Source organism: Salminus brasiliensis, chromosome 3, assembly GCF_030463535.1.
Source record: "Salminus brasiliensis chromosome 3, fSalBra1.hap2, whole genome shotgun sequence".
Lineage (NCBI taxonomy): Eukaryota > Metazoa > Chordata > Actinopteri > Characiformes > Bryconidae > Salminus > Salminus brasiliensis.
The window spans coordinates 26917403-26943770 of NC_132880.1; the positions used below are offsets into that span (position 1 = coordinate 26917403).

Below are 26368 nucleotides of genomic sequence, written 5' to 3' on the forward strand. Positions count from 1 at the left end.
AGTCCGTAAAACCCAGCTGTATAAGTACTTGTGATGTGTTGAACCTCTTTTTGAAAGGTATAAAATGTATTTGTAGTCTTGATTGCATCATACAGGAAAAGAAATTATCATCATATTCTGTGTAATGGAATTTTCAAGGAGTACAGAATAATGAAGCATTTTTAAATTTTTATCTTATGATTTTAATTCTTGTTTGCATTTGGGATGGATAATTTAGTGTCCCATTATATATTTATAATAATAACTGTAGTGATCAGAAACTGGAAATGTATTCATGCTCTTTGGTTTTGTGATTGTTGTGGCCACACAAGTCTAATGAGCAACACTTTACATTAAATTGCTTTTAACTAAATTTACTGCATTAATTAGCTTTCAGGTCACAGACTTCAGCATTAATAAGCCAAGAGTAATATTAAGAAAATAATTTAGCTATGTGTTTGTTGAGGTTAACTAAATTGAGAAAACCTACACCCTCTAAATTGTGATTTATTCTTAAGTATGATGATTATGTTTTTTCATTAACTCTGTTAGAAGTTAAATTTAATTGTATTTGGTTTTTGGCTTATATTCACTTGACTGTTTGAAAGTTTGAAAGTATACAGCATTTAATACACTTCTTATTAAAAATATGTTATGCTTAAAAAGCAACAGTAAAACAGTAATGGGTCTGCTATGAATATATCACTGCCGTCCAATAAAAAACATGTATCTCATGTTTTTAGTTTTCTCTGTGGTCTGAACCCTGTAGCTGATCTGTACACTGTGTAAATAATTCTGGATGAATAGATTCCCTAAATTACTTGGAATAAACTCTTTTTTACATTGACTTTCATTCAAAGCGAGGGAAGTGTTTGGATAGCGATGTAAGGCAAAGACAGTAAATTCAAGTGGTCTGTTGTAGCAAACACCTGCTCTACCATAATGACATGAATTTCTAAAAAAGTATGCAAAATCCAGATTTACACAAGCTAGGTTCTACCAATGGGCTGGTGATGACCCAACATTGTGATCTCTTGTCACTAAATGCAATCAAACTGAATGCAATGCTCCAAAATATGAGAAAAAGTCGATCCTGGACAGTAGAGACAATTACTCCAACAAAAGCAAAATGAACTCTTTTTTATACCCAATGAATAAGCATGTGTCCCAATACTTTTATCCATTATGCATAGACACTGGCAAACACAAACGTCTATACTGATACCTAGATGCAAAAGATGCATAGTAATCAATAATGAGGTAAATATACTACACTTTGTAGAAGGCATTTCTTGAAGGCAACTCTGTCGTCTTGAAACAAAACTTGGGAAAACTATGTTGACCCAGTTGCGTTTTTAAATATAAATGTAGTGAGAAGGGCATGTCCAAACAAAACTAAATGGTCGGATGATACTACCTGATGATTCAAGGACTCACAACTCAGGATCAGTTTAACTAACTGACATACCACAACTAGCACAATAAACAGCAGGACACACCTAGCTGTTTCTAGCTGTAGTAGTGTTATTGCCCGGTCGTCAAGTTTCAGCAAGTAATCAAGGTATATTATATATTTATATTATATAAAAAAACACCTAAAATCAATTTCTTTCCTGGTTATTAAAGCCCAGTGTTCACTCCCCATAACATTGTGTGGTGTAGTCCGTGGTTCTATTTCTGTGTCTCTAACTGAGTGTGCCTTAACACACCCACTGTAACTGTGAAAGGACTTGTTAATGAGCTGATTAGAATCAGGTGTGTTGGGAGCAGGGAAAGCACTCAAATGTACAGGGCAGGGTGCCTCCAGGTGCAGGGTTGAGAAAACCTAAACTATGACAATTATAAAGGACTCCATCCACCCATCCCACTGCCTGTTCTGACAGTTGCTAAGTGGCAGGGAGGGCAGAAGCATAAAGGCCAGAACCAGCCAGTACTAAGACAGAATCTTAGCCCAGGTCATTAAGTTACTTAACAATCGGTCCATTGCACAACACACACACACACAACACCTCTGTCGGTCTAACTATGGACAAATAACACTATATGCCTATATGTAAATAGCAACATGTAACATCTGATATTACTTATGTTAATGGCTTGTCTATTTAGAACAGTGCAATAGTACACATATGTAATGTGTATATCGTTGCAGTCCAATGAAAAACATGTGATAATTTCCAATATGATAACTTTACAGGAGAAGGCAAAAAAGTTAAAAACCATGGCTTTGCTAATGATAACCATTAGTTGTTGTTATTGGTAAAAGTTGGGCGTTACGATTAATGGACTGGCTAGGATGAATAAACTTGAAATGGGCAAATAGGCAGCACTATGTTGAACTTTATACACTAAATTGCCAAAAGTATTCACTCACCCATCCAAATAATTGAATTCCGGTGTTCCAATCAATTTCATGGCAACAGGTGTATAAAACCAAACACCTAGGCATGCAGACTTCTACAAACATCTGTGAAAGAATGGGTCACTCTCAGGAGCTCAGTGAATTCCAGCATGGTGGCGTGATAGGGTGCCACTTGTGCAACAAGTCCAGTCATGAAATTTCTATAATATAAATTTCTATAATTATACTAATTATTCCACAGTCAACTGTCAGTAATTTCATGCTTTCAACCTTGCTGGAACAGTTTGGGGACGGCCCCTTCCTGTTCCAACATGACTGCACACAAGTGCACAAAGCAAGGTCCATAAAGACATGGATGAGCGAGTTTGGCGTAGAAGAGCTTGACTGGCCTGCACAGAATCCTGACCTCAACCCTATAGAACACCTTTGGGGATGAATTAGAGTGGATACTGTGAATATCCAGTATCCAGGCCTTCTCATCCAACAATAAGCTCTCCTCACTTGTTCTGAGCTCTTCCCTTTGCAACTGGGTCTTGGATTTCCTGACCAACAGGCCACAGTCTCTCCTCCTCCACCACAACCTTCAGCATGGGCTCCCCCCAGGGCTGTGTGTTCAGCCCGCTTCAGTTCACACTGCTCACATATGACTGCTCACCTATCCACCCAGACTGTCATATTGTGATGTTTTGCAGACGAAACAGCAGTGGTTGGATGCATTACAAACAGTGATGAATCTGGCTACAGGGTTGGTGCAGAAAGAACAACCTCTGCATCAATGTAAAGAAGACAAAGGAGATGGTTGTGGACTTTAGAAAGGGCAGAAATGCCCACCTCCCACAGCATGTTGGAGGATCTGCGTTGGAAGTGGTCTTCAGCTACAGGTACTTGGGTTTGCACCAACAACCTCACCTGGAAGCTGCTCTGCTGCAGACAGGAAAGCTCTACTTTGATGAAGGCTGCACTGAAGTCTGTCGGAGTCACCCTCCCCACCACCATGGACATCTACACCTCCAGATGCAGGAAGAGGGCCACCTGCATCATGAAGGACCCCACTCACCCAGCACACTCACTTTTTGTCCCACTCCCCTCAGATAGGAGGCTGTGGAGCATTAAGTATAAAACCCACAGACTGAGAAACAGCTTCAGCTTCAGACTCTTGAACTTCAAAAAGTCAAACACACTGCACTAACACTTTTAGAGAACACTTAGACACTTTATCTACAACTTGGACACTTTAAGGACATGTTACCGCTACTTATTCATTCATACTGCTACACTCCTTTCATATATAGTGACCATATTGCTGCACCCTTTTTTAATTTCTCTACTTTTCCCACTTTCCTATTTGTGTCTATTCAATAATTGAAGTATAACTGGGACCTTGAGATTACAATTTTGTTTCACCTCATGTACCACATGTGATGCGAATGACAATAAAGTTTCCTTTATCCTTTATCAGTGTCTGACCTCACAAATGCGCTTCCGGAAGAATGGTCAAAAAATCCCATAAATACACTCCTAAACCATGTGGAAAGCTGTTATAGCTGCAAAGGGTGGCCCGACGTCATATTAAACCCTATGGATCAACTTTTGGCAATATGGTGTAGTTAGGCTGCAATGTTCAGGACAGATGTACAGTGCCAGGTTTGAGAAAAGCAAAGAGCAGCAGACAGTGTAAAGCCTTGTTAGCAGCTTTTGAATAGAAAAACAGTATAGCAATTAGACACAGTTTTATTTTAATGCCATATATGTCTGTTCTTGCTTGTCTATTTCCTGCCTCCATGCAAAACCTGTTATTGACCATATGTCAGCTGTCCTAAAGTGGTGTAAATTATCAGACTGAAGACTTTTGAGGAAAGGCTTCCTGTCCTCTGGCAACCAAGCATTACAAAGAGCCGTTTCTGGGAAACTGGTGACACACACATATACACACCCCTAACTGTAAGATATTTAAATGATTTTCTTTTTTCAATTTGTTCCTGTTATTGTGACATTCTGTGATAGCTCAACATTTCCTCTCTTTGACACACCCACAAACCTACCTTCTATAAATTCATAATGCATTTAAAGCACTCACTAGATAGAATTGATTTGTTGGCTTCTGCATCTTCAAGTGAAGGTATGTACTTCTTGTTCTGCAGTTTTATTCCAGCAGCTGAATTAATGTAGTTAATTAGTAATGTAATTAATTAGTAATGAATGAATGAATGAATTCATTTACATTTATTTTTTAGAAATTATTAGTATTTATATTTAAAATAGTTAAATTAAATCCAGCAAATACAGAAAACATTATATTGTAGCTTTGTTACTAAAAGCTGAGTTTACATGCACATTTGAAACATTTTAGATGTTCATTGAATTTGTTATGTATACAACTTACCCATATTTATGTTCTAAAGCTAGTAATGATAAAAGACTAAAATGATGCCTGAATAAAAAATAAAATCAGAGAGCCGCTTAACCAGTCAACATTTCATGTTTGAAATGTTAGGAAAAAACCCTCTTCCTATGAAAATAAGTGGTATAAGTAAAAATTAAATACACAGTACAAAACACTATGACAATAACAATTGTCACTGTAAAATATTGTTCATCCACATATCATCCACATAACTCTGGCAGCTGAATCCATGCTCTCCATGTGATTCAAAAGAACTAGGGGCAGTGAGAATAAAAGTAGGTTTAGTGCACATCTTTGTTGAACACCATTAAATTTTTCATCATTCCCAATCAACCCAAGTAGATTGTTTACTTAAATTACTTTCTAGGTTGTGATAGTTGAGTGAAAGTGTCATTGTTAGGGACTTATATATAATGTGTCTAATGTTTATGATCTAAAAAAAGCCATCTCATGTCTCTAAACCAGCAGTTCATTGTTAAAATCTGCTCTCCTCCAAGAAAGTAGAGCAATCTTAATAATCATGTTGTTTTCTTCTGAATATTGTCCAGTGTGACAAGTTGCACTTTGTTGTTGTTGGAATACTACACTGCTTGGTAGCATTCAAAAAATAATGCTTTTGGTAACAGTATTGATTAAGCTGTTTTTACAAAAATATGGTTCTCACATTTGTTCTTTGACTCTTTTTTTACAGATGGATAAGATCTCTGAAAGGTATTGTCAGTATTGTTCAGTTTCAAAACATTGAAAATAAACTGTAATTATAAACATTCAATAAAAATCCATTTTTTAATTTTGTTGTGATGCAAGTATTAATGTATTAATACATTTGTGTGTCTGTGTAACTATGGCCAGCTTATTTACGCAGTGAAAAAAAGTTCAGTTCCATTAAGCTAGTCAGTCAGTGGTAAGACATAAGTCTTGAACATGCAGATATTACAGATAAATTAAAGTTACTAACCATTTAAACCATTTCTGTAATGTAAAATGTGTGTAGCCGTAAGGTGAGGGTTGGCCACTCTCTGAATAAAGCTGAAAGACAGCATGTGGTCAGAAGGAAAGAAAAGATTCTCCACCGCCTGAGGCAGCACAACATATCCTGCAATGGGGTAAACTATATTCTTATACATACATTGTAATTTGTAATTATACCATACGACACCACACTTAACAATTTTTGTATATAGCTTATATATAGCCTTTGTATGTAGTGTATAGCTTTTTTGTTATACACTTAATTCACTCTACTGCTAGTAATTCATATGAAGCACATATGTTCTTTGTTTAGGGTCTTTAGGATTTGTGTTTCAATGATTTCAGGACACGGTGCCTAACATCGCAGTGCTGGGCTCTGGGGGTGGTCTGAGAGCTATGGTTGGACTGCTGGGATCACTAAGTCAACTAAATAAAGAGGGTCTGCTGGACTGCATCATGTACCTGAGTGGGGTTTCAGGATCTACTTGGTATTTATATAATTTATCAGTTGGAGAATATTTTTATTAACTGCATCAAAACATTACACATATTACACATTCTATATAAAATAAAATATATACTTACTTTCTCTATCAGTAACACATAATGATTATAATTCCAAATCTTTCCAGCTGAACAGTGGAACAAATCAAGGTTGTCCATTATCCCCATCAATCTTTGCATTATTTATTGAACTACTTTTAGCTGCAATTAAACAATGTGATAACATGAAAGAAATCAACAGTAAATCATATGACTACAAAATAAGTCTTCATGCAGTTGATATATTACTATTATATAACAAATCCAGTAGTCTCTCTCCCATTAGATAACTAAACTAAACTGATTAAATAACTATAATAACCCTGCTGGACAGCAGTGCGTTCTGCAGCAGTATAATAGAAACTTTCCATCCTTGGACTGACAATGCAAATCCTTATCTTTGTTTTTTCCCGCCATTCGCAATTCGTAATTGGGGATAAGTGGGATAAAAAGTGGGATGTCCTGTTTGAGCCCTTGGTTTCTTCACTGAGTTTGAGATGGCTCTCATCCTGTTGAGTTTGACACCCCTTTGTAATTAGACTCTCTGGGACAGTGGTAAATGACTAGTCCATCTTTTACTCATACAGTTGTTTGACAGTTGTGTATCCAGCTCTCTCTCACTGATATTTTTATCGCAGTTGGGGTGTTACGTAACACCTGATAAGGACCTTCCCACACTATAAAGTATGGTTTCAGAAATTGCTACAAAACCTTTTTGAGTAGTTAGTGAATCCACATGCTGTAAACATTTTGTGCTACCATCCTTCCTGTTGAGACATTGCTTGTCTCATGACCCAAAACTGAAGCATAAAAAATTATTGGGCAGCAAAACTTTAAGTTTTGATCACATATAAATGCCAAATCCTTTTTTGGTAGCTCCTTTATTTATCTCTATTTGCTGCTCTAGCTTTGGTGAGGCATGTTGCATATCTTTCACTTGCACTTCTTTGTCTACATAGTCAGGCCTTATTTGTTTATACAGAACTTTCTGTGTTGCTGCAGCCTTTAATGCAGCATCTGCTTGCCAACAGTTGCCAGCAGAAATTGTGTCAGTTCCTGCTATATGTGCTGCACATTAAAGATAGCTACAATTTTTGGAAGTTAGTTTGGTAGTTGCCTCCAGAAGTGCAAAAACAATATCTTTTATTTCTTTGCCTGTGGAGTTCACCATGCCTCTATTTTCTATCAATTCAGCAGCCTGGGCTGAATAATGTCTTGGCAATGGTTTAGCAACTAGGACGTTATCCTGGGTTACTACTGCATAACCTGTGGTATTTGTAGCATCTGAGTTCTTTTTGTGCTAGAGCCATTCACAAACAATGTAAGGTTGGGGTTTTCAAAAGCATGGTCCAAGAGGTCTATTCTTGGTAGGGTGGATTGTTGTACTATTTCTAAACATTTGTGTGGTGAACCCTCCGATTCAATTGAAGGAGTGCAAAATGGTTTAGCTACCATTCCACATTAAAATGTGGTTGTGATAATAAACCAAGTCATTCAGCACAGATATTCAGGGGACAGGAAGGACAATATGTTTGTATGCAATAAAATTATTGATACTGCGTGTGTCACCTTTAAGGTTAACTCAACAAAAACAAAACCACTAAGGCTGATGCCTGTACAGCCATTGATGCTGAAACTACTGCTTCTATTGGCCTTTTTCTCCCACCATGTCTGTGTTAGGACGGATGTCCTGTATCCTTGTTTACAGGCCTTTAAGTTCAGTACCCTAACTCGGACTGATTCTCAATTTCTTTAACGTGCTGCACAGAGCTGGCCCAGTGGTGACCAGCCTCTTAGACAGCAATTCAGCTGGACGGCTTTTGTAAGGAGTCCCAGACTCCACCATGCACGGTTTTGGACCCAATCCTGGGTGGTGTAAAGGGTCTTGGGATCCGGAACGAAGGACCAAGTTGTTTTTACAAAAGATGCACTGAGTCACAGGTTTTCTTGTAGTGTATTAAGACATATGCAGATGGAGAGGGTGTTTTACAGCAATATTTGATAGTCGTGCTGGGGCTCCAATGTATACAGCTACCTTATATACCAATTGGGAGCAAAGTGTATGTGCGAAAAGGCAAAGTAGGGTGGATTGGGTAGGTAGGGTGAGATATGTGGTTTCTAAAAAAGCTTGCCCAAACCCTAAGACAGCTTGCACAAATCCCATCAGCAATCCATGCCACTCTATATAAGATCTCACCTCCAGCCACAGAGTATGTTCTTGGTACATTGCGTTCTTCATCCTCTGTACAAACAAGTTTCAAGTCGATTTTTATTCTTCAAGTCAGTTCTTTATTCTACCACCACATGTTTCATGGGATAAGGTTTTATGCAGTTCCAGTAGCATTGTTCCAGTAGCCTTCTGGCTTGTCCCTGTGATCTCTGGAAAAGGCTGCAATGCTATTTTTGGAAAGTAACGGCTTTCTCTGTACAACCAGAGGTAACTTCAGTACCCCTGTAATGCTCCTTGTTGGAGATTTCTCTATCAGCCACTGAAAAGAATTGAATTGTCATTTTTTAAAAATGCATATCATCACTATTACAAAATCCTATTCTGTATATTTAACAACAAAATCACAAGGTGTAAAGGTTTACTGTACATGTACTCTGACTGCAGACCTCATCTTTGTTTATATATATGATTTATACTACATAGATGTAAATGCTTGGTACATTGCATTCTTATAAGGAATCTATAATTATATTTTTCTAACAATAACATACCTGACCATCGCTATTTTCAGCTAAAGGAATACATAAAAAAGTGCGGTCCCACTCTGTCCTTCTTTTGTAATACTGATCGATCTATCTTCAATTAAAATACCCCTTCAAATGTAACCATTTGTACTGGTATCAAAATGATATTTTAAACTAATGACTAAGTCTAAACTTGTAAAGGCTAAAATAAAACTAGAGTTACACTGATGCTATATTTCTTAGTTCAACTGATTTAATTTTAGAAGCTTGTAAACCCAAATAAGACTACGATTAGACTCATGTTTAGCTGGTGCAACTGGCTTCTGGTTAAAAATGACTTTCCCTCCACAAACATGTGGGATGTGGTATATTTTGTGTCTATATAAAAAATATATAGAAGAAGAAGTTTAATGAGGAGAAATATATTTCAAGATGACTTAAACTCAAGAGGTTTTTTATTAAAAGATTTGTGCATCTGTTCTCTGAAGGTGCATGGCATCGTTGTACAAAGAACCAGATTGGTCCACTAAACTGGAGACTGTGAAACACAGCATCGCCACAAGGTTGTCAGAAGGAAATGTCAGTTGTTCGGAGAAGTGTAACAAACTGGTGAAATATTATTCTACAAAAGACAACTTCAGCCTCACAGATGTATATGCAGCACTGGCCATTTCAAGTTTGGTGAACGAGGTAAGAACTGTGTAATAACACCTCTATATATACTTACGTAAATACACATAAAACAAAAAAGCTAAGTTTGATTTTTCATTTCTGACAAATATATGTTTGGCAAAAAACAGTGTTTTGCAGATCAGAGTTTAATATTGCACTAATATTTATTTAACTATAATAGAACAGACATAATGCTGTAATTTGTAATTTCTTTTAGATTAATTGACCATTTACCAAAATAATTAGTTAACATTATTTTTTAATACACAGTATTTTTTCATATTTGTTTAAATTAGTTTATGTATAATATACATTCTATTGGTTGTTTTCAGTTTCACATTCTCTGTGTTTTCTGTATTTCACAGATTGATGAACGCAGCCTCACAGAGCAGAGGGGCAAATTTACCAATGACCCGTATCCCATTTACACTGTGATCGACAAGCAGAGTAAATTTGACAGACTGAAAACAGGTAACTGTATTTGTGTGTATGTTTTTGTGAGTCATCATGAGTGTGTGGGTATATAGAAAAATGTACAGTAATTTCTGCTTATAGATCCTTGGTTTGAGATCACTCCAGATGAGTCAGGTCATTCTCTCACTGGAGTGTTTGTGGATTCGTCCTGTTTGGGAAGCCAGTTTGAGAATGGAAAAAGGATTAAAGACCAGCCAGAGATGGACATTTTGTACCTACAAGGTAACACACATGTTAAAAACAAACACCAACAGCAACAACAAATGATCAGTCTGAAAATAACATATTGCAATAAGAATTTGAAATTTGATTTCATCCTGACTTTATTGCCTTTATTTTCCTATACTACTTACAGTGCTTGTGAGTTTGTAAACCCATTAAACCTTTTTGTTAGACCTTATCTTCATACATTTGACCCTATAAGTACTAACTAATCAAACAAATAAGACAAAAATAGTAGAATTGGTCATTTATTTATTGAGGAAAATGATAAAGGATACTGGATCAACTAAATGTTTCAGTTAACTGTTGATTAGTCCTACACATTGACTTGGAGGAATTTTAGCCCATTCCTCTGTACAAGCAAGTTTTAAGTCGGTTATGTTAGTGGGTTGCCCATGAGCTTTATTCTTCTTTACCCATTCTTTGGTAGAATGTTATTTTTGGAAAGCAGCGGCTTTCTCTGTACAACCAGAGGTAACTGCAGTACCCCTGTAATGCTCCTTGTTGAATATGGGCCATTGAAAAGAATTGAATTCCTTATTTTTAAAAGTTCTCCTTGGACAGTAGAGACAATTGTGCCAACAAACGCAGGATAAGCCCCTCATTAATAAGCCTGACTGGTGGTCATAAAGTAGTGAACAGGGGCAACTGCTGGAAAGTTCTATGTTCTCACTGGCCATGGATCATGTTCAATCTTTATCAGTGTTTCTCCCTCTTACTGATTGTTTTGAAATGTTTACAGGCCTGTGTGGCAGTGCGATATCTGAATCAGAACAGATCCTTCAGAGCCTGCTAAAACTGATCCAAGGTATTTATTTGTGTAACACTCTTTTATTACAGCTTTTATTAAAACATGGCAACTGGTGGTAAATAAACCATTGTCATAACCCTTACAGTTCCTTATACATTTATGTTAAACCAAAATGTTAGAATCTTTGCCTGCTATCTAATAATTAGAGCATTCGTTTAGTAGCAAATATTTTAATAATCTTTGGTTCTATTGACATAATAATTTGAAAAGCTTCCACATTTCTTTTGTTTCTCTATGTTTTCTTTCTCAACTAGAAAAAACGATGAAGGAAATGGTAACGGAATTAAACAGGGAATCATGTTGCATTGAAGCAAATGAGAATAAAGGGTCTCAGATGCTCCAAACACTTGTGGAAATGAATCTTTGTGCCTTGAGAGGAGAGGATTGTTCAGATCTCTACAGAACCATGAATAACCTCGCAAAAGGTTGTGTTCACCCATGTTTTTAATGATCAGGTCATTCTGGTTAAATAGTCTAGCTCTATGTTTGGTAAAGGGCATAACCAAACAGTCAACCAGCATGTCCAAGTTTGTTGACCAGCATGACCAAATGACAACATGCCTTGCTGGTCAACAGCTAAGATGTTTAACTAGCTTAACCAGCTGTTTTACCAGTAGAGGTTATGTAAGCTGGCCTTGAGCTGGATTTTTTAGCAGTGACATACTACTACTACTACTACTACTACTACTAATAATAATAATAATAATAATAATAACAATAACGCATCTTATATTTATTTGTGTATAACCAGTTTCATAACTCTGTCTTTACATACAAGATTCGATTGAAAATTCGATTGAAAATGAAAATTCGATTGCTCGTCTAAAGCCATCAACCAGATCAGAAATGTCGATCTCCAAAGCAGAGGTCCGGAGGTCCACCCTGGAAATATGCAATTCATTCTTTGACCTGTTTGGAGGGAGGCATTCATGGGACAGTAAGTAGGACCTCTCTACTCTACTGTAGTTTGCTACCTAGTGTATCTGTTAGCTTGCATTTTCTGGTCACCTGTCTGGGGTAAAAAAAACAACAACTGTTATGTTAGTGAGCTTATTAACACATTCAAACATCTAAAAGCTTGGCATAACTAAAACCACAACTTTTCCCAACATAACCAAGCAACACAACTGAAGTCATGTTCCATTATGATTATGATTCTAAAATTATAAAATGTTGATTGTGAATTTGTCAATGCAACTTTACCTGAAGCATGTCAGGAAGTGTTATACACCTGGAAGTGGGTTTGTTACTGTGATGTCAAAGGTAATCATCTTATGGTAACACTGGGGCTGGAGAGTCACAGACTTTTGTGTTAGTAGTTGTACTTTATTTACAATTTCTTTAATATGTGTTAGTAGACCATTCCTGATAGGTTCATCTCACAATTTTATAATGAGAAAGATCAGTTAAGTAACTGTCAATCCTGTACTAAAAAGACTGGCCTGTACTAAAATGTATGTAGCTGCCATGATGTCATGTTTAAACCATTGCATTAACAATGCAATCTGTCAACAGCACACAAACATAAGAGCATGCTTAAAGCTGTTGGCCTGCCAGCCCGCAAAGCGTGTAGATCTGTATTGCAGCAAAACTGAGAACCTTTAATACACCTGCGAATACGCATAAGTGCATGTTAGCTGTGCATTAGAATTATAACAGTACAGAAAGGTTACTATAGTAATGAATTATTGACAGAAGTTTAATATAGTACTGCATTGTTACAATGTGAGAAGCTTTTCTAGGACTTAACCAGTTAATATAATCTAGAATATTAGCACAATATACTGACATTTTGTGACTACATGACAATATGATTTTTAATTGAATTATTTACTTATTTTGTCAGATGTTTGGATTACCATTGTTACTTCCATAAAGTTAACTGTGGGCTGGATCTGGGGAACAACATACAACTATCTCAACAAAATGAAAGGTGGGAAATTAAATATTATTTATTCAATTATGTGAGACATACAGAATTAACTGTGGAATTGTTGCTACTCCAAAAACATGGGCAATGAAATACATGATCCAAGTGTTGCTCCAAATATATATATTTTTAATATTTTTCAAAAACATATGGGGCAAAACTGGCACACCTCAAAAATATTTTAATATATAAAATAAAACCAAAGATATTTTTACCTGATACAAAGGTGAGGCGAAGGCAGGGCAAAAGTGTCAAAACAAAAGCAAAACAAAATAGTAAAATGATTAGAAAATATTGAAAATATAGCAAACATGCCATGTGAATGACCAGAATCTTTTTAGAAGGATTCAATAAGAGACCTTTTCTAATAAGAAACTACTTATTATAATTATAACTACAAATGGAGTTGTGCGATGTAAAAAGAAACGGTATAGAATAAACACCTTATGCACACTTTCAAATATGGTGGTGGATCACTGATGCTTTGAGACTGTTTTACTTTAAATATATCAATAAACATTAACAGCTTATACCTGGCACTACCTTGTGTCTTTTGATAGAGCCTTTTTATGTGAATGTGAGAACCATCTATTGTTCCACCATGTTGTGGAACCCCCACAATTACTCTAAACTGTTCACACTCTCCTAGAGCCAGACTATCTTACTACGAAAACATTGTTTACAGGAAGTAAAAAGGAAACTTAGTACATAAAATTTTTATGTGGAAAAGGTAAAATCAGGTCTCATCTGGTAACTGGAACTGAACTCATCTGGTAACTGAAAGATCCTTTCACTGAGTTGGAATTTTTTCCCCTTACTTCTTTGCAAAAGGTCTCAAGTTGCCAGGCCTAAAGTCCAATGGTGAACCCAAAAAAATAAAAAGAAACTGGAAATGTTCTGCATAGAAGAGTGGTTCAAGATCCCTCACCAATTTTGTAGTTTAGTGTGTTTATTCCTGTCATAGGAAGCTTCATCAAACAGTATTTATAGGGGTGTTGAATATTTTTTCAGTTACAAAACAAAGGGTAAAAATAAAAATATACAGCTTACCCATTTTAAGTCCAAAATACACTTCACTATATGTGTGATTTTTCTTCTATTTAAAAAGTTTAATTTATTATGTCTAAATGTCGAGTAGGGAAAATTACTGTAAGCAATTCAATAATTCCAATAATTTATTGTGAGCCTAAATGTAAAACAAAATCTTTGATTTTCTTTGAGTGAGCACAGTTTTTACCTCTTAAACTCTTTATCACCAATATTGAATGAGAGCAACAGTGGCTCAATATTTCAACTAATGACTATATACAGTTTTTTGCGCAAGTTTTAGCACTCCAGGCCAAATTATATGTTGTCTTTTTTTAAATAAAAAGTAGTAACCACAGCCTCTGTTAATAATCAACCATAAAACACACGATTTTCAGCAAATCCTAATGCATGGTTGCTCTTTCATAACATAACAAATAATTAAGCAATGTGGCCTGTGCACAATTAGACTTTACGGAATCAGAAATCATATCTTGCAAATGGTTCACAATTCTACAGTTCTTGCCACTATTTTCAGAAGGATTCTGGTTCTGAAATATTATTGGGCCTTCTTGCTACCTTCTTGCTAAGTGTCTATCTACAAATCTTTCATGATATTTAGGTCAGGCAACAGTGAAGGTCATTCCAAAAGCTTTGTGCCGCTTCAGGTAGTCCATAATGGTTATGAAGTACATTTGGATCATTATTTTGTTGCACAATCCATCCTCTTCACTGTTTTTTGTTATTTCTGTCCAGGATTTTTGACATTTTGTAGAATGTATTCTTCCCTCTGCCCACACAATGTTACCAATGCCACTGGCAGCAACACAACCCAAAAGAATGATAGATCCACCCCTCATGCTACACAGTTGGCAAGGTGTTCTTATCATGAATACCTTTGCTGATTCTGCCCAAAGCGAACTGCTGAATTAACATTAACACCTCACAATTCAACAGTTTTATAAATCATATGTAATGTTTGTGTCATCAGTGGATGGTGTTCACCCCAGTATCCTCAGCTCAGAGAAGAGAAACTATGAGGATGCTGGACTGTTAAACAACTCCCCCTATTTCTCTGTGCTGAGAAAAAACCGAAACATCGACCTCATCATTTCCCTCGACTTTAGTGAAGGGAATCCCTTTATGGTAATAAAAACAAACATACACAATGCACACAACCAAATGTAAAAGCAACACTGTGTGATCTAAAGTCATATAGACAGTAACAATATCATGTATAGTACTAGTGCATGTACAAATCAAATTAATTAATTAAGGCCTACAATCAGTGGTAGGGTTAATTCAGTACAAACTACATGTTTGTAGTCATACAATTGCTTCTCTTCTGTTACAGAGTAGTGTACAGATAAATGATGCCCATAAAAATGCTTTTCATATGGCAAGCTACAATCACACACCCTCCATTTAATTTTAATGAAAGGGTGGCTGCGGATGTGATCCAGGGATTATGTTGTGAGAAAATAAAGGAGTGCATTATCCTTTAGTTGGTGGCCCTCTGCTTTAATATTTTTTCACTCATTCCTACTTTCTTTTTTCCACATTTTCATAATTTAAAAAAAGTCTACACTGGAGGGGCACTGTACGTTTTAGCATCATAATCACCACATGAGAGATGCTGGCAGAGCGGAGAGCAAATTGTTGATTGCTACATGAAATGCCTTTTAGACTGCTAAAAGAAAAGGATTCCAGGAATAAAAGGTTATACAAGTGTGATCAAGGAATCTTTTTTTTATATATATAATGCTATTAAAAGTGCCATTGAGAACAGTACAGCTATAATGAAATAATGTGTTTTCTTAAATACAATAAGTCATGGATAAAGATAAGAATAAGAGTGCTACAATTGCAACTAAACGGACCAAACTCAAATACTTTAGAGATTCTTCAGATTCTTCAATAAAAATCTGCTTTGTTCCAGACAGTGGTTCAAACAGCTGAAAAGTGTAAAGAGCTAGGCATCCCTTTCCCTGAAGTTGTTGTACCTGCCGGAGAAATTCTAGAACCAGAGGACTTCTATGTGTTTCGAGGTTACAAAGCTCCAACTGTGATCCACATACCTCTTTTCAACAGGATTAACTGCAAAGGTAACTCCAACATACAAATATTCATGGTAATAAGTGGCTTCACATTGATGGTGTTATGCTGTGTGTATTCTGAAAACAATGACATTCAGAAGTGCTCTAAGCTTCATATTTCTAATTCCTCAGGAGAAATTAAAAAGTGGAAGGAAACATATAAAACTTTTCAGGGGCCCTACAGTGCTAGTATGATCACAGATCTCCTGGAGAAAGCTGGTCTGAACATCAAAAACAACAAGGAGAAACTACTGAAGGAGATTAAATATGTCACTGAACAGAAGAAAATTTCTAAGCTTGAGTAAAGTGAAGTATAATATGTCTTTGTAGGAATTCTTGCATGTACTTCTGACTTGTTCAGAAAAAGAAATTAGCATCATATTGTATAAGAATATAGAAATCTTTTTTTAATCTAAATTATGAATTTCCTTTTTTATATTTTTAAATTGGAATTTATGTTCCATTTTGGGAGGGGTCATTTGGTGTTGCATTATAAGATTATATGAATAACTGTAAGAATCAGAAACTGGAAATGTATTTTCATGTTCTTAGGTTTTTTTTGTGGCTGTGATCACAAAATTCCCATGAGCAACACTTTACATTGTTTTTTTTTTAACTAAATTTACTGTTTTGTTTCTGTGATAACTTAAACACTAATTTTCAAATCAAATTAATTTTGAAATCAAATTAACTTTGCATCTTTTGATTTTTGTTTAACTGCTAACTAAATTGAGCATACCTGTACTCTCTGAACTGTAATTTGATCTTATTTAAAGTCTTATTCTAATGTCTTTTTTGTATTAGGATTTACAAACATTTGTGGGTTGAATTTATATTTGGTTTGTTTGGCTTATATCTGCTTGAGAAGAGTTGATATTGATGTCTATTTTTTGGCAGTTTTGTGTTGTTTACAGCAAACATACTATTTACAGTATTTATATAAATTTCAATAAATGTCTTATTATTTATGTTTGATATGCAGTACTACTGCAGTACATCTTCATCTGACTGCAAAGTGAGCGGGACAATAAAGCTGAAAGTTGATGTTGCACATTTTTGCAGGATTTCAAACAAGAGAAAAGATTTTTACAATTTTTGATGATAATGACAGACAGCCCAGGCACCAGAACAACTTTGTTACATGGGCTATCCATTGCACATGTGACATAACACAAAAATGTCTATTTGGAACACATTACACATCCCACAATTTCTTCACATTAGGCTATAGTCTACACTAAAACAAAATTGCAAAAATGGTCCAATAACTGGCAACAATGGCTGCCAAACAAAGAATGCAAAATTAAAGTTAACTACCCTAATCAAATTCAATGGAAATATAAAAAATACAGAATTTTTATTAAAGTGTTCCATTAGGATGTTTGATATTTTAACAGTGTTTGTTTGTCATTTGCTTTTGTTTATTTGTACTCATACACAGTGGGGAAAAAAGTATTTAGTCAGTCACCAATTGTGCAAGTTCTCCCACTTAAAAAATGAGAGAGGCCTTTAATTGACATCATAGCTAGACCTCAACTATGTTCTGAAATTCTGATTCTGAAAATCACATTGTCAGATTTTTCAAGAATTTATTTGCAAATAATGGTGGCAAATAAGTATTTGGTCACCTACAAACAAGCTTTCTGGCTGTCACAGACCTGTAACTTCTTCTATAAGAGGCTTTTCTGTCCTCCACTCATTACCTGTATTAATGGCACCTGTTTGAACTCGTTAACAGTATAAAAGACACCTGCCCACAACCTCAAACAGTCACACTCCAAACTCCACTAAGACCAAAGAGCTGTCGAAGGACACCAGAAACAAAATTGTAGACCTGCACCAGGCTGGGAAGACTGAATCTGCAATAGGCAAGCAGCTTGGTGTGAAGAAATCTATTGTGGGAGCAATAATCAGAAAATGGAAGACCTACAAGACCACTGCTAATCTCCCTCAATCAGGGGCTCCAAACAAGATCTCAGCCCGTGAGGTCAAAATGATCACAAGAACGGTGAGCAAAAATCCCAGAACCACAAGGGGGGACCTAGTGAATGACCTGCAGAAAGCTGGGACCAACGTTACAAAGGCTACTGTCAGTAACACACTACACCACCAGGGACTCAGATCTTGCAGTGCCAGACGTGTTCCCCTGCTTAAGCCAGTACATATCCGGGCGCGTCTGAAGTTTGCTAGAGAGCATTTGGATGTTCTGGAAGAGTATTGGGAGAATGTCTTATGGTCAGATGAAACCAAAGTAGAACTGTTTGGTACAAACACAACTCGCTTGTGTTTGGAGGAGAGTGAATGCTGAGTTGCATCCAAAGAACACCATACCAACTGTGAAGCATGGGGGTGGCAACATCATGCTTTGGGGCTGTTTCTCTGCAAAGGGATTGGGACAACTGGTCCGTGTACATGAAGGAATGAATGGGGCCATGTATTGTGAGATTTTGAGTGCAAACCTCCTTCCATCAGCAAGGGCATTGAAGATGAAACATGGCTGGGTCTTTCAACATGACAATGATCCCAAGCACACTGCCAGGGCAAAAAAGGAGTCGCTTCATAAGAAGCATTTCAAGGTCCTGGAGTGGCCTAGCAAGTCTCCAGATCTCAACCCCATAGAAAACCTTTGGAGGGAGTTGAAAGTCCGTGTTGCCCATCGACAGCCCCAAAACATCACTGCTCTAGAGGAGATCTGCATGGAGGAATGGGCCAACATACCAGCAACGGTGTGTGCCAACCTTGTGAAGACTTACAGAAAACATTTGACCTCGGTCATTGCTAACAAAGGATGTATAACAAAGTATTGAGGTGAACTTTTGTTATTGACCAAATACTTATTTTCCACCATTATTTGCAAATAAATTCTTTAAACATCAGATAATGTGGTTTTCTGAATTTTTTTTCTCATTTTGTCTCTCATAGTTGACGTCTACCTATAATGTCAATTACAGGCCTCTCTCATCTTTTTAAGTGGGAGAACTTGCACAATTGGTGACTGACTAAATACTTTTTTCCCCACTGTATATAAAACTAATGAAATACCCTAAAATGACAAAAAATAAGCATAACTTGTTCGTATGGACAATAAATCTTTGTAGTATTATTTACATTTAAGTCATTTAACAGATGCTCTTGTCCAGAGTGACTTACAAAAGTGCTTCACTGTTTACTCAAAAAATATCCTTAGCTAGTTTGTATAGACTAGGATCTGAAGATACATCTAAGCTCAGATACTACTAAATATAAAAGTCAGTATGAAGACCACAGTACTTGGTACTACACTTTGTACTACACCCAAGTACTCTCGGAAGAAGAGGGTCTTCAGTTTGTGTCAGAAGACAGCGAGTGACTCAGGACAGGAAAAAGCCTGGGTGCTTGTCTTCTGTGGATTTTAAGGGATGGCGGGTCAAGCCGAGCCGTACTTGAAGCTTAAAGAGCTCTTGGTACAGATCAGCTTTTGAATGGAGGGGCTGGTCAATTCTTAGCTTTGTTGGCAAAAGTCAGGGATTTGAATCTTTTCTTAAAACATGCACTGGCTCATGGCAGGCACATCTTATGCTTCAGTTAAAGCCCACAACTGACTGAAATTAAAAAGCTGACAGCTGAGACAGCAACTAATACAACACATATCCCACCCTGCAGAAACTCATAGCTATACATCCTGCCGCCGCCCCTTTCACCCCCAATGGTTGACCTCATGGTCTGACAAACCAATGACTGCTTCTTTAATTTTGACATTGGTGTGGACATTGGTGGGGACTTTATGTAGAGTAGCATAATGTCCACCTTGTCGTTTGTTTAATAACAAAATTGACTAATAACACTGGTGGACTGATCTGTTTTAATTTTTGATCAAATTCATTCTTAGGGACAATTCAGTAGTCACTGGATATTGGTAGTGTCACAAGTACCTTGACAGTTCTGGACTCCATGTCCCAGAATCTCTCAGGTGATCACAGAAGTGATCACATGACTCAGAAGGCTATTTGACTAGACTAGGCTATTTGCAAAGTATTGTATCTTTTTTCTTTTTTGGCAAATTACTGAGCGCTTATTACTTTTGCCTTTTGCCTAGACATTTTTTAACTTGCTCTTTGCCTTGTCCCTTGGACTTTTTGCCTGTGTGTATTGTTTTGGATTTCTGTGAGTTTTCCCTGACCCTTTGGATGTATTATTTTTCTATGTTTATTCTCTTACGTTACATGTAGAGACATGTCTTTACCGTCCCTACCCAATTTTACACTCTTGCTCATTGGCAGCTTTTTAAAAAGATTAAAAGCTTGTGAAATAGAATGCCCTGGCATCTTTAAATAACTGTGTTGTCTGCCTCCTTGTCAGGTACCCAAAAAACTTATTCATCTAGTTGTTGAATTTCAGAGTTGCTCACATCTCTCTGTTGAATGTTCTGTTCTTTAATGCCTTGGGTTCAATAAGTTTGCTTGCTTTGTTATGTAAGAGCTCTTCTACACTCTATTTCGATTTGTAGAGGATAGATGTATTGGTTAAACCAATCTAATTCATGTTGTTCATTGTTTTGGCAAAACATTTTGGAGCATTTTGGAGTGTAGAAGCAAACTCTGATGTGAAATCAATACAAAATCCGAAAATTGAAAGACTCCAAAAGGCCAGAAAAGCACTTACTAGCTGTTATTAAGAACTGACCATGCGTGGTGCGCAACATGTTTATTTTCCTTCATTGTTATTTAGAAACTCTAAAAGATGAAAAAAAGAATGTGTCATCTTTAACTTTATAACATCTAAAAAACTAGGTAATTTTTACTAACAATACATTAACCTAAACTAGTTAAACTGCAGTTCACACTACGAAATGATTAAAGTAAAATGCAACCCTAAACAAGCTAGCTAATTATTAAACTAGACTAGTAATTTTAGTACAAACAGAGCTACAGTCTGCAATAGGCTTTTTTTTATATCATCATTTATATCATTTATAAGGTTCTATATCATCACAAATAGCCTGATTAGGTAGCTCCTTGTCAGTCATCTCTCAAAATACAATGAAACACAAATGTTGTCAAGATATGAAAAACACTTCTATAACCTCTTCTATATTTTATATTATATTTGTATTTTTAGTTTGTTTCAGCCAATGCGACAGTGTCTGTTACAGCAATTTGTACACTGATTGGGCTCATTTTTGGGTCATTGTGGCATCATTGGTGTCTGTTTGAGTAGTTTACCCATTGGGTTCTGAGTCAATTTAGTAATTCAGGAATTTTTTAAATATGTTTTTAGTGTCTGTTGTTATTTACAAAGTGTTGAAGGGTGGTTTAGTTGCTGTTAGTGTCTGTTGTTGAGCCATTTCCATGTTTGCCTCAAAAAGCTTGAGGAAAATGAAAACTAAAGACAAAAGGATCTCCCAAAAGAAGCAAAAGAACTGAGAAGTTACAGGGAAGGCAGACACTCTTGCCTTCCTCTGCTAAACAAGTGTATGTGTGCTAACACACACACACACAAATACACTGCACAGACACTGGGAACTTGAGGGGGAAACTTGGGGTTCAGACAGAAGGAAACAAACATGGGAGGAACACACGAAGGAGAGTGACACCCACTTCAGCTAGTGGCTGATACAAGCACTCAACCAGAGTCAAAGATCCAGCAGTCGGGTTTAATTACTGGCTGGCGTGACTCTGGGCCTCCCCCGAAGGGCAGCACCCGACATCCAGCCCAGCTCCACGGTCCCGACAAAACTCTCGGAGTCCAGAATGTGGCGGGAGGGCACCCAGGATTGTCCCTCTGGGCCATAACCCTCCCAGTCCACTAGATACTGGAGCCTGCCCCGGACCTGACGAACATCCAGAAGGCGTCTGACGGTAAAGGCCGGTGCACCGCCAACTGTACGCAGGCCCAGTGGATCGGTGGGACCCACGGAACCCAAGACGAGAAGGTGGGATTAATACATCGAACATCGAAGGGGGAAGGGCAAGGCGGTAGGCAACAGGATTGACCAGGCGAAGGATCTAGAGTGCTCCGATATATAACGAGAAGCCAACTTGCGGGGAGCACCACACCAGGGTAGATCCTTAGCCGAAAGCCAAACCCGTTGCCCAGGACAATAGTTTGGAGTTGGCCTTCGCCTCCTTCGGGACCTGCGGGCTTTCTGCAAGGTTTTCTGACAGTGCCTGACCATTTGTTTAGCCGACTGGACCCCCGTTCCTGTCTCCTGTACTGGGAACATGAACGGAGCATACCCGTACTGGCACTCAAAGGGTGACATTCCCAGGGACGAGTACCAGAGGGTGATATGTGCGTACTCTGCCCAAATCAGTTGGTCAGACCAGGTGGATGGTGAGGAGGAAGCCAGACAGCGGAGGGTACGCTCCAGGTCTTGATTGATCCTCTCTGTCTGGCCATTGTGAGGCTGGTCGGAACAATAATCGAAATTGAACTGAGTGAAGAACAATCCCCACCTGGCCTGACGTGGATTAAGGTGTTTGGCCTGCTGGATGTAGGCCAAATTCTTGTGATCCATCCAGACCCGGAAGAGATGTTTTGCTCCCTCAAGCCAGTGTCTCCACTCCTGTAGCACGAGCTTGACCGCCAGTAATTTGTGGTCACCCACATCGTAAGTAAGTTCTGGGTCAGAATGGACAACTGGGGCCGTAGTCAACAGGCCCCTTAGGGTGTTGAACGCTTCCTAGACTTCTGTGGACCAGACAAACTTTCCCAATGTCTTCCTCATCAAAGCGGTCAAAGTAACTGCCACGGAGCCAAAATTCCTCACAAAGAAGTTGGCAAAACCCAGGAAGCACTGGACTAGGTGTACAGAGGTTGGCCTGGGCCAGTTTTCCACGGCTTTGATCTTGGCTGAGTCCATGGGCAGGGTGTTGTGGGACACGACAAAGCCCAAAAAGGAGAGTGTCATAGATGAGAATGTCATCCAAATAGACAAAAACATACCTTTCCAAAGCCTCCCTAAATAAAGGACCTCGTTGATGTACCATTGGAAGACGGTGGGCGCAATCATCAAACCGAATGGCATGAAATGCCCAGACGGGGTGATGAATGCCGTCTTCTACTCATCACCCTCTTTGACCCTGACCAAGTTGTAGGCACTGCGCAGATCCAGCTTGGTGAGGTCATGAGGAGTAATGGTTAGCAGTCCTTAATTGTTTTTATTGAGGCCTCTGTAGTCAATACAGGGTCTCAACACTCCATCCTTCTTCCCCACGAAGTAGAAGCCGTCCCCAGCCTGTGCCTTACATATTTCCCATTTTACATTTACATTTACATTTACGACATTTAGCAGACGCTCTTATCCAGAGCGACTTACAAGGTTACCTGTATTACAGAGGTGGGTCAGTGTAGTGTTAAGAGTCTTGCCCAAGGACTCTTATTGGTGTAGCGCAACATAGTCACCCAGACCGGGAATCGAACCCCAGTCTCCCACATGGTGTGGTAGCTCAGTGGCAGGTAGTGGTGTTATCTGTTGCGCCACACCAACCACACCATTTTGAATAGATTTGAGTTTGTATAGCAACTGGGATAGTGTCTGTGTTTTTGGGTTATGCTGTTGTTGTAGTTCTAGGTCATTTGTTTGGTTGTTTTAGTTGCTGTGTTAGTTAATTTCTGTGTTGGGGTTATTTCCTTTGTTCTGGATCATTTCTGTGCATTTCTGTGCATTATATTAAATTATCTTTTATTTCTAGACATGTTTTTAGTCATTTGGATTGTGCTGATATATCTGTAGAAAATTCAGCATTGTCTTCTTTTGATGTAATTCAACAGTATGTCACAAAGACAGTGAAAATATACTAAATGGACAAAAGTATAGGGACACCTGCTCATTTATTGTTTTTTTAAATCAAGGGTATTAAAAAAGAGTTTGTCCTTTTGTGGTTGGGGTAACTGGCTCTATTGTCCAGGAAAGGCTTTCAACTACATTTTGGAGCATTGGTGTTAAGATTTGTTTGCATTCAGCTACAAGAGTGCTAGTAAGGTCAGGAAGAAATTCAAAAGGTTTACTTAATATTAAGTTAAGATGAATTGTCTTGCAGCAAATTGTCCTTAAATTATGCATTCTGCTCTGGAAGGGTAAAACCTAATGTTATTGAAGTATCCTTTTTCTCTGGTATTGTTTTTTGTTCCACCCCTTCTTTGGAACTTCTTAGGGAGGTTTTGGCAGGTTTTCATACTTCTTAGGAAGTCTCAGTCTTCAGCCAAAAACGTACTTGTAGGATCATACACACCCACAAATGCACTTACAATAAATTTACAGTGACTTTAAAGCCCCCACAAAGTTTGCTTGTAGACTTCAACATAAAAAGGGAAGGTATGTACTTTTCATCCGTACAGGCCAAATTCTTGTGATCCATCCAGACCCGGAAGAGATGTTTTGCTCCCTCAAGCCAGTGTCTCCACTCCTGTAGCACGAGCTTGACCGCCAGTAATTTGTGGTCACCCACATCGTAAGTAAGTTCTGGGTCAGAATGGACAACTGGGGCCGTAGTCAACAGGCCCCTTAGGGTGTTGAACGCTTCCTAGACTTCTGTGGACCAGACAAACTTTCCCAATGTCTTCCTCATCAAAGCGGTCAAAGTAACTGCCACGGAGCCAAAATTCCTCACAAAGAAGTTGGCAAAACCCAGGAAGCACTGGACTAGGTGTACAGAGGTTGGCCTGGGCCAGTTTTTCACGGCTTTGATCTTGGCTGGGTCCATGCGCAGGGTGTTGTGGGACACGACAAAGCCCAAAAAGGAGAGTGTCATAGATGAGAATGTCATCCAAATAGACAAAAACATACCTTTCCAAAGTCTCCCTAAATAAAGGACCTCGTTGATGTACCATTGGAAGACGGTGGGCGCAATCATCAAACCGAATGGCATGACGAGGTTCTTGAAATGCCCAGACGGGGTGATGAATGCCGTCTTCTACTCATCACCCTCTTTGACCCTGACCAAGTTGTAGGCACTGCGCAGATCCAGCTTGGTGAGGTCATGAGGAGTAATGGTTAGCAGTCCTTAATTGTTTTTATTGAGGCCTCTGTAGTCAATACAGGGTCTCAACACTCCATCCTTCTTCCCCACGAAGTAGAAGCCGTCCCCAGCCGGGGAAGTGGATGGCCGGATAAACCATAAGGCCTTACATATTTCCCATTTTGAATAGATTTGAGTTTGTATAGCAACTGGGATAGTATCTGTGTTTTTGGGTTATGCTGTTGTTGTAGTTCTAGGTCATTTGTTTGGTTGTTTTAGTTGCTGTGTTAGTTAATTTCTGTGTTGGGGTTATTTCCTTTGTTCTGGATCATTTCTGTGCATTTCTGTGCATTATATTAAATTATCTTTTATTTCTAGGCATGTTTTTAGTCATTTGGATTGTGCTGATATATCTGTAGAAAATTCAGCATTGTCTTCTTTTGATGTAATTCAACAGTATGTCACAAAGACAGTGAAAATATACTAAATGGACAAAAGTATAGGGACACCTGCTCATTTATTGTTTTTTTAAATCAAGGGTATTAAAAAAGAGTTTGTCCTTTTGTGGTTGGGGTAACTGGCTCTATTGTCCAGGAAAGGCTTTCAACTACATTTTGGAGCATTGGTGTTAAGATTTGTTTGCATTCAGCTACAAGAGTGCTAGTAAGGTCAGGAAGAAATTCAAAAGGTTTACTTAATATTAAGTTAAGATGAATTGTCTTGCAGCAAATTGTCCTTAAATTATGCATTCTGCTCTGGAAGGGTAAAACCTAATGTTATTGAAGTATCCTTTTTCTCTGGTATTGTTTTTTGTTCCACCCCTTCTTTGGAACTTCTTAGGGAGGTTTTGGCAGGTTTTCATACTTCTTAGGAAGTCTCAGTCTTCAGCCAAAAACGTACTTGTAGGATCATACACACCCACAAATGCACTTACTATAAATTTACAGTGACTTTAAAGCCCCCACAAAGTCTGCTTGTAGACTTCAACATAAAAAGGGAAGGTATGTACTTTTCATTAAGCTCTTTTGGTAACACATGTTATTTTTGGAATAGCCTAAATTAATTAGATGTACTGTTAATATGTAACATGTAGATATGTTGGTTTTACTTACATTAAGTAAATATATTTTTACTTACATGATGTAAATGTGTTGATAATATATTATTCACATAGCATAGATATACTGTAAAATGTGTGGGTGTATGTGTGTATGCAAGTTACATTTGGTAGAAATATTAGGAAG

General features: G+C 37.8%; 1 protein-coding gene across 1 annotated transcript; it reads left to right on the forward strand.

Annotated features, from left to right (window-relative positions):
* The first annotated feature begins 3164 nt into the window (after positions 1-3164).
* On the forward strand, positions 3165-16490 carry LOC140551082 (cytosolic phospholipase A2 gamma-like). Its single transcript, XM_072674449.1, has 12 exons — positions 3165-3454; positions 5734-5851; positions 6063-6205; positions 9443-9644; positions 9992-10097; positions 10182-10322; positions 11065-11130; positions 11912-12070; positions 12980-13066; positions 15081-15235; positions 16029-16194; positions 16318-16490. The coding sequence occupies exons 1-12, from the start codon at positions 3165-3167 to the stop codon at positions 16488-16490; spliced, it is 1806 nt and encodes a 601-aa protein (XP_072530550.1).
* Positions 16491-26368: the final 9878 nt, after the last annotated feature.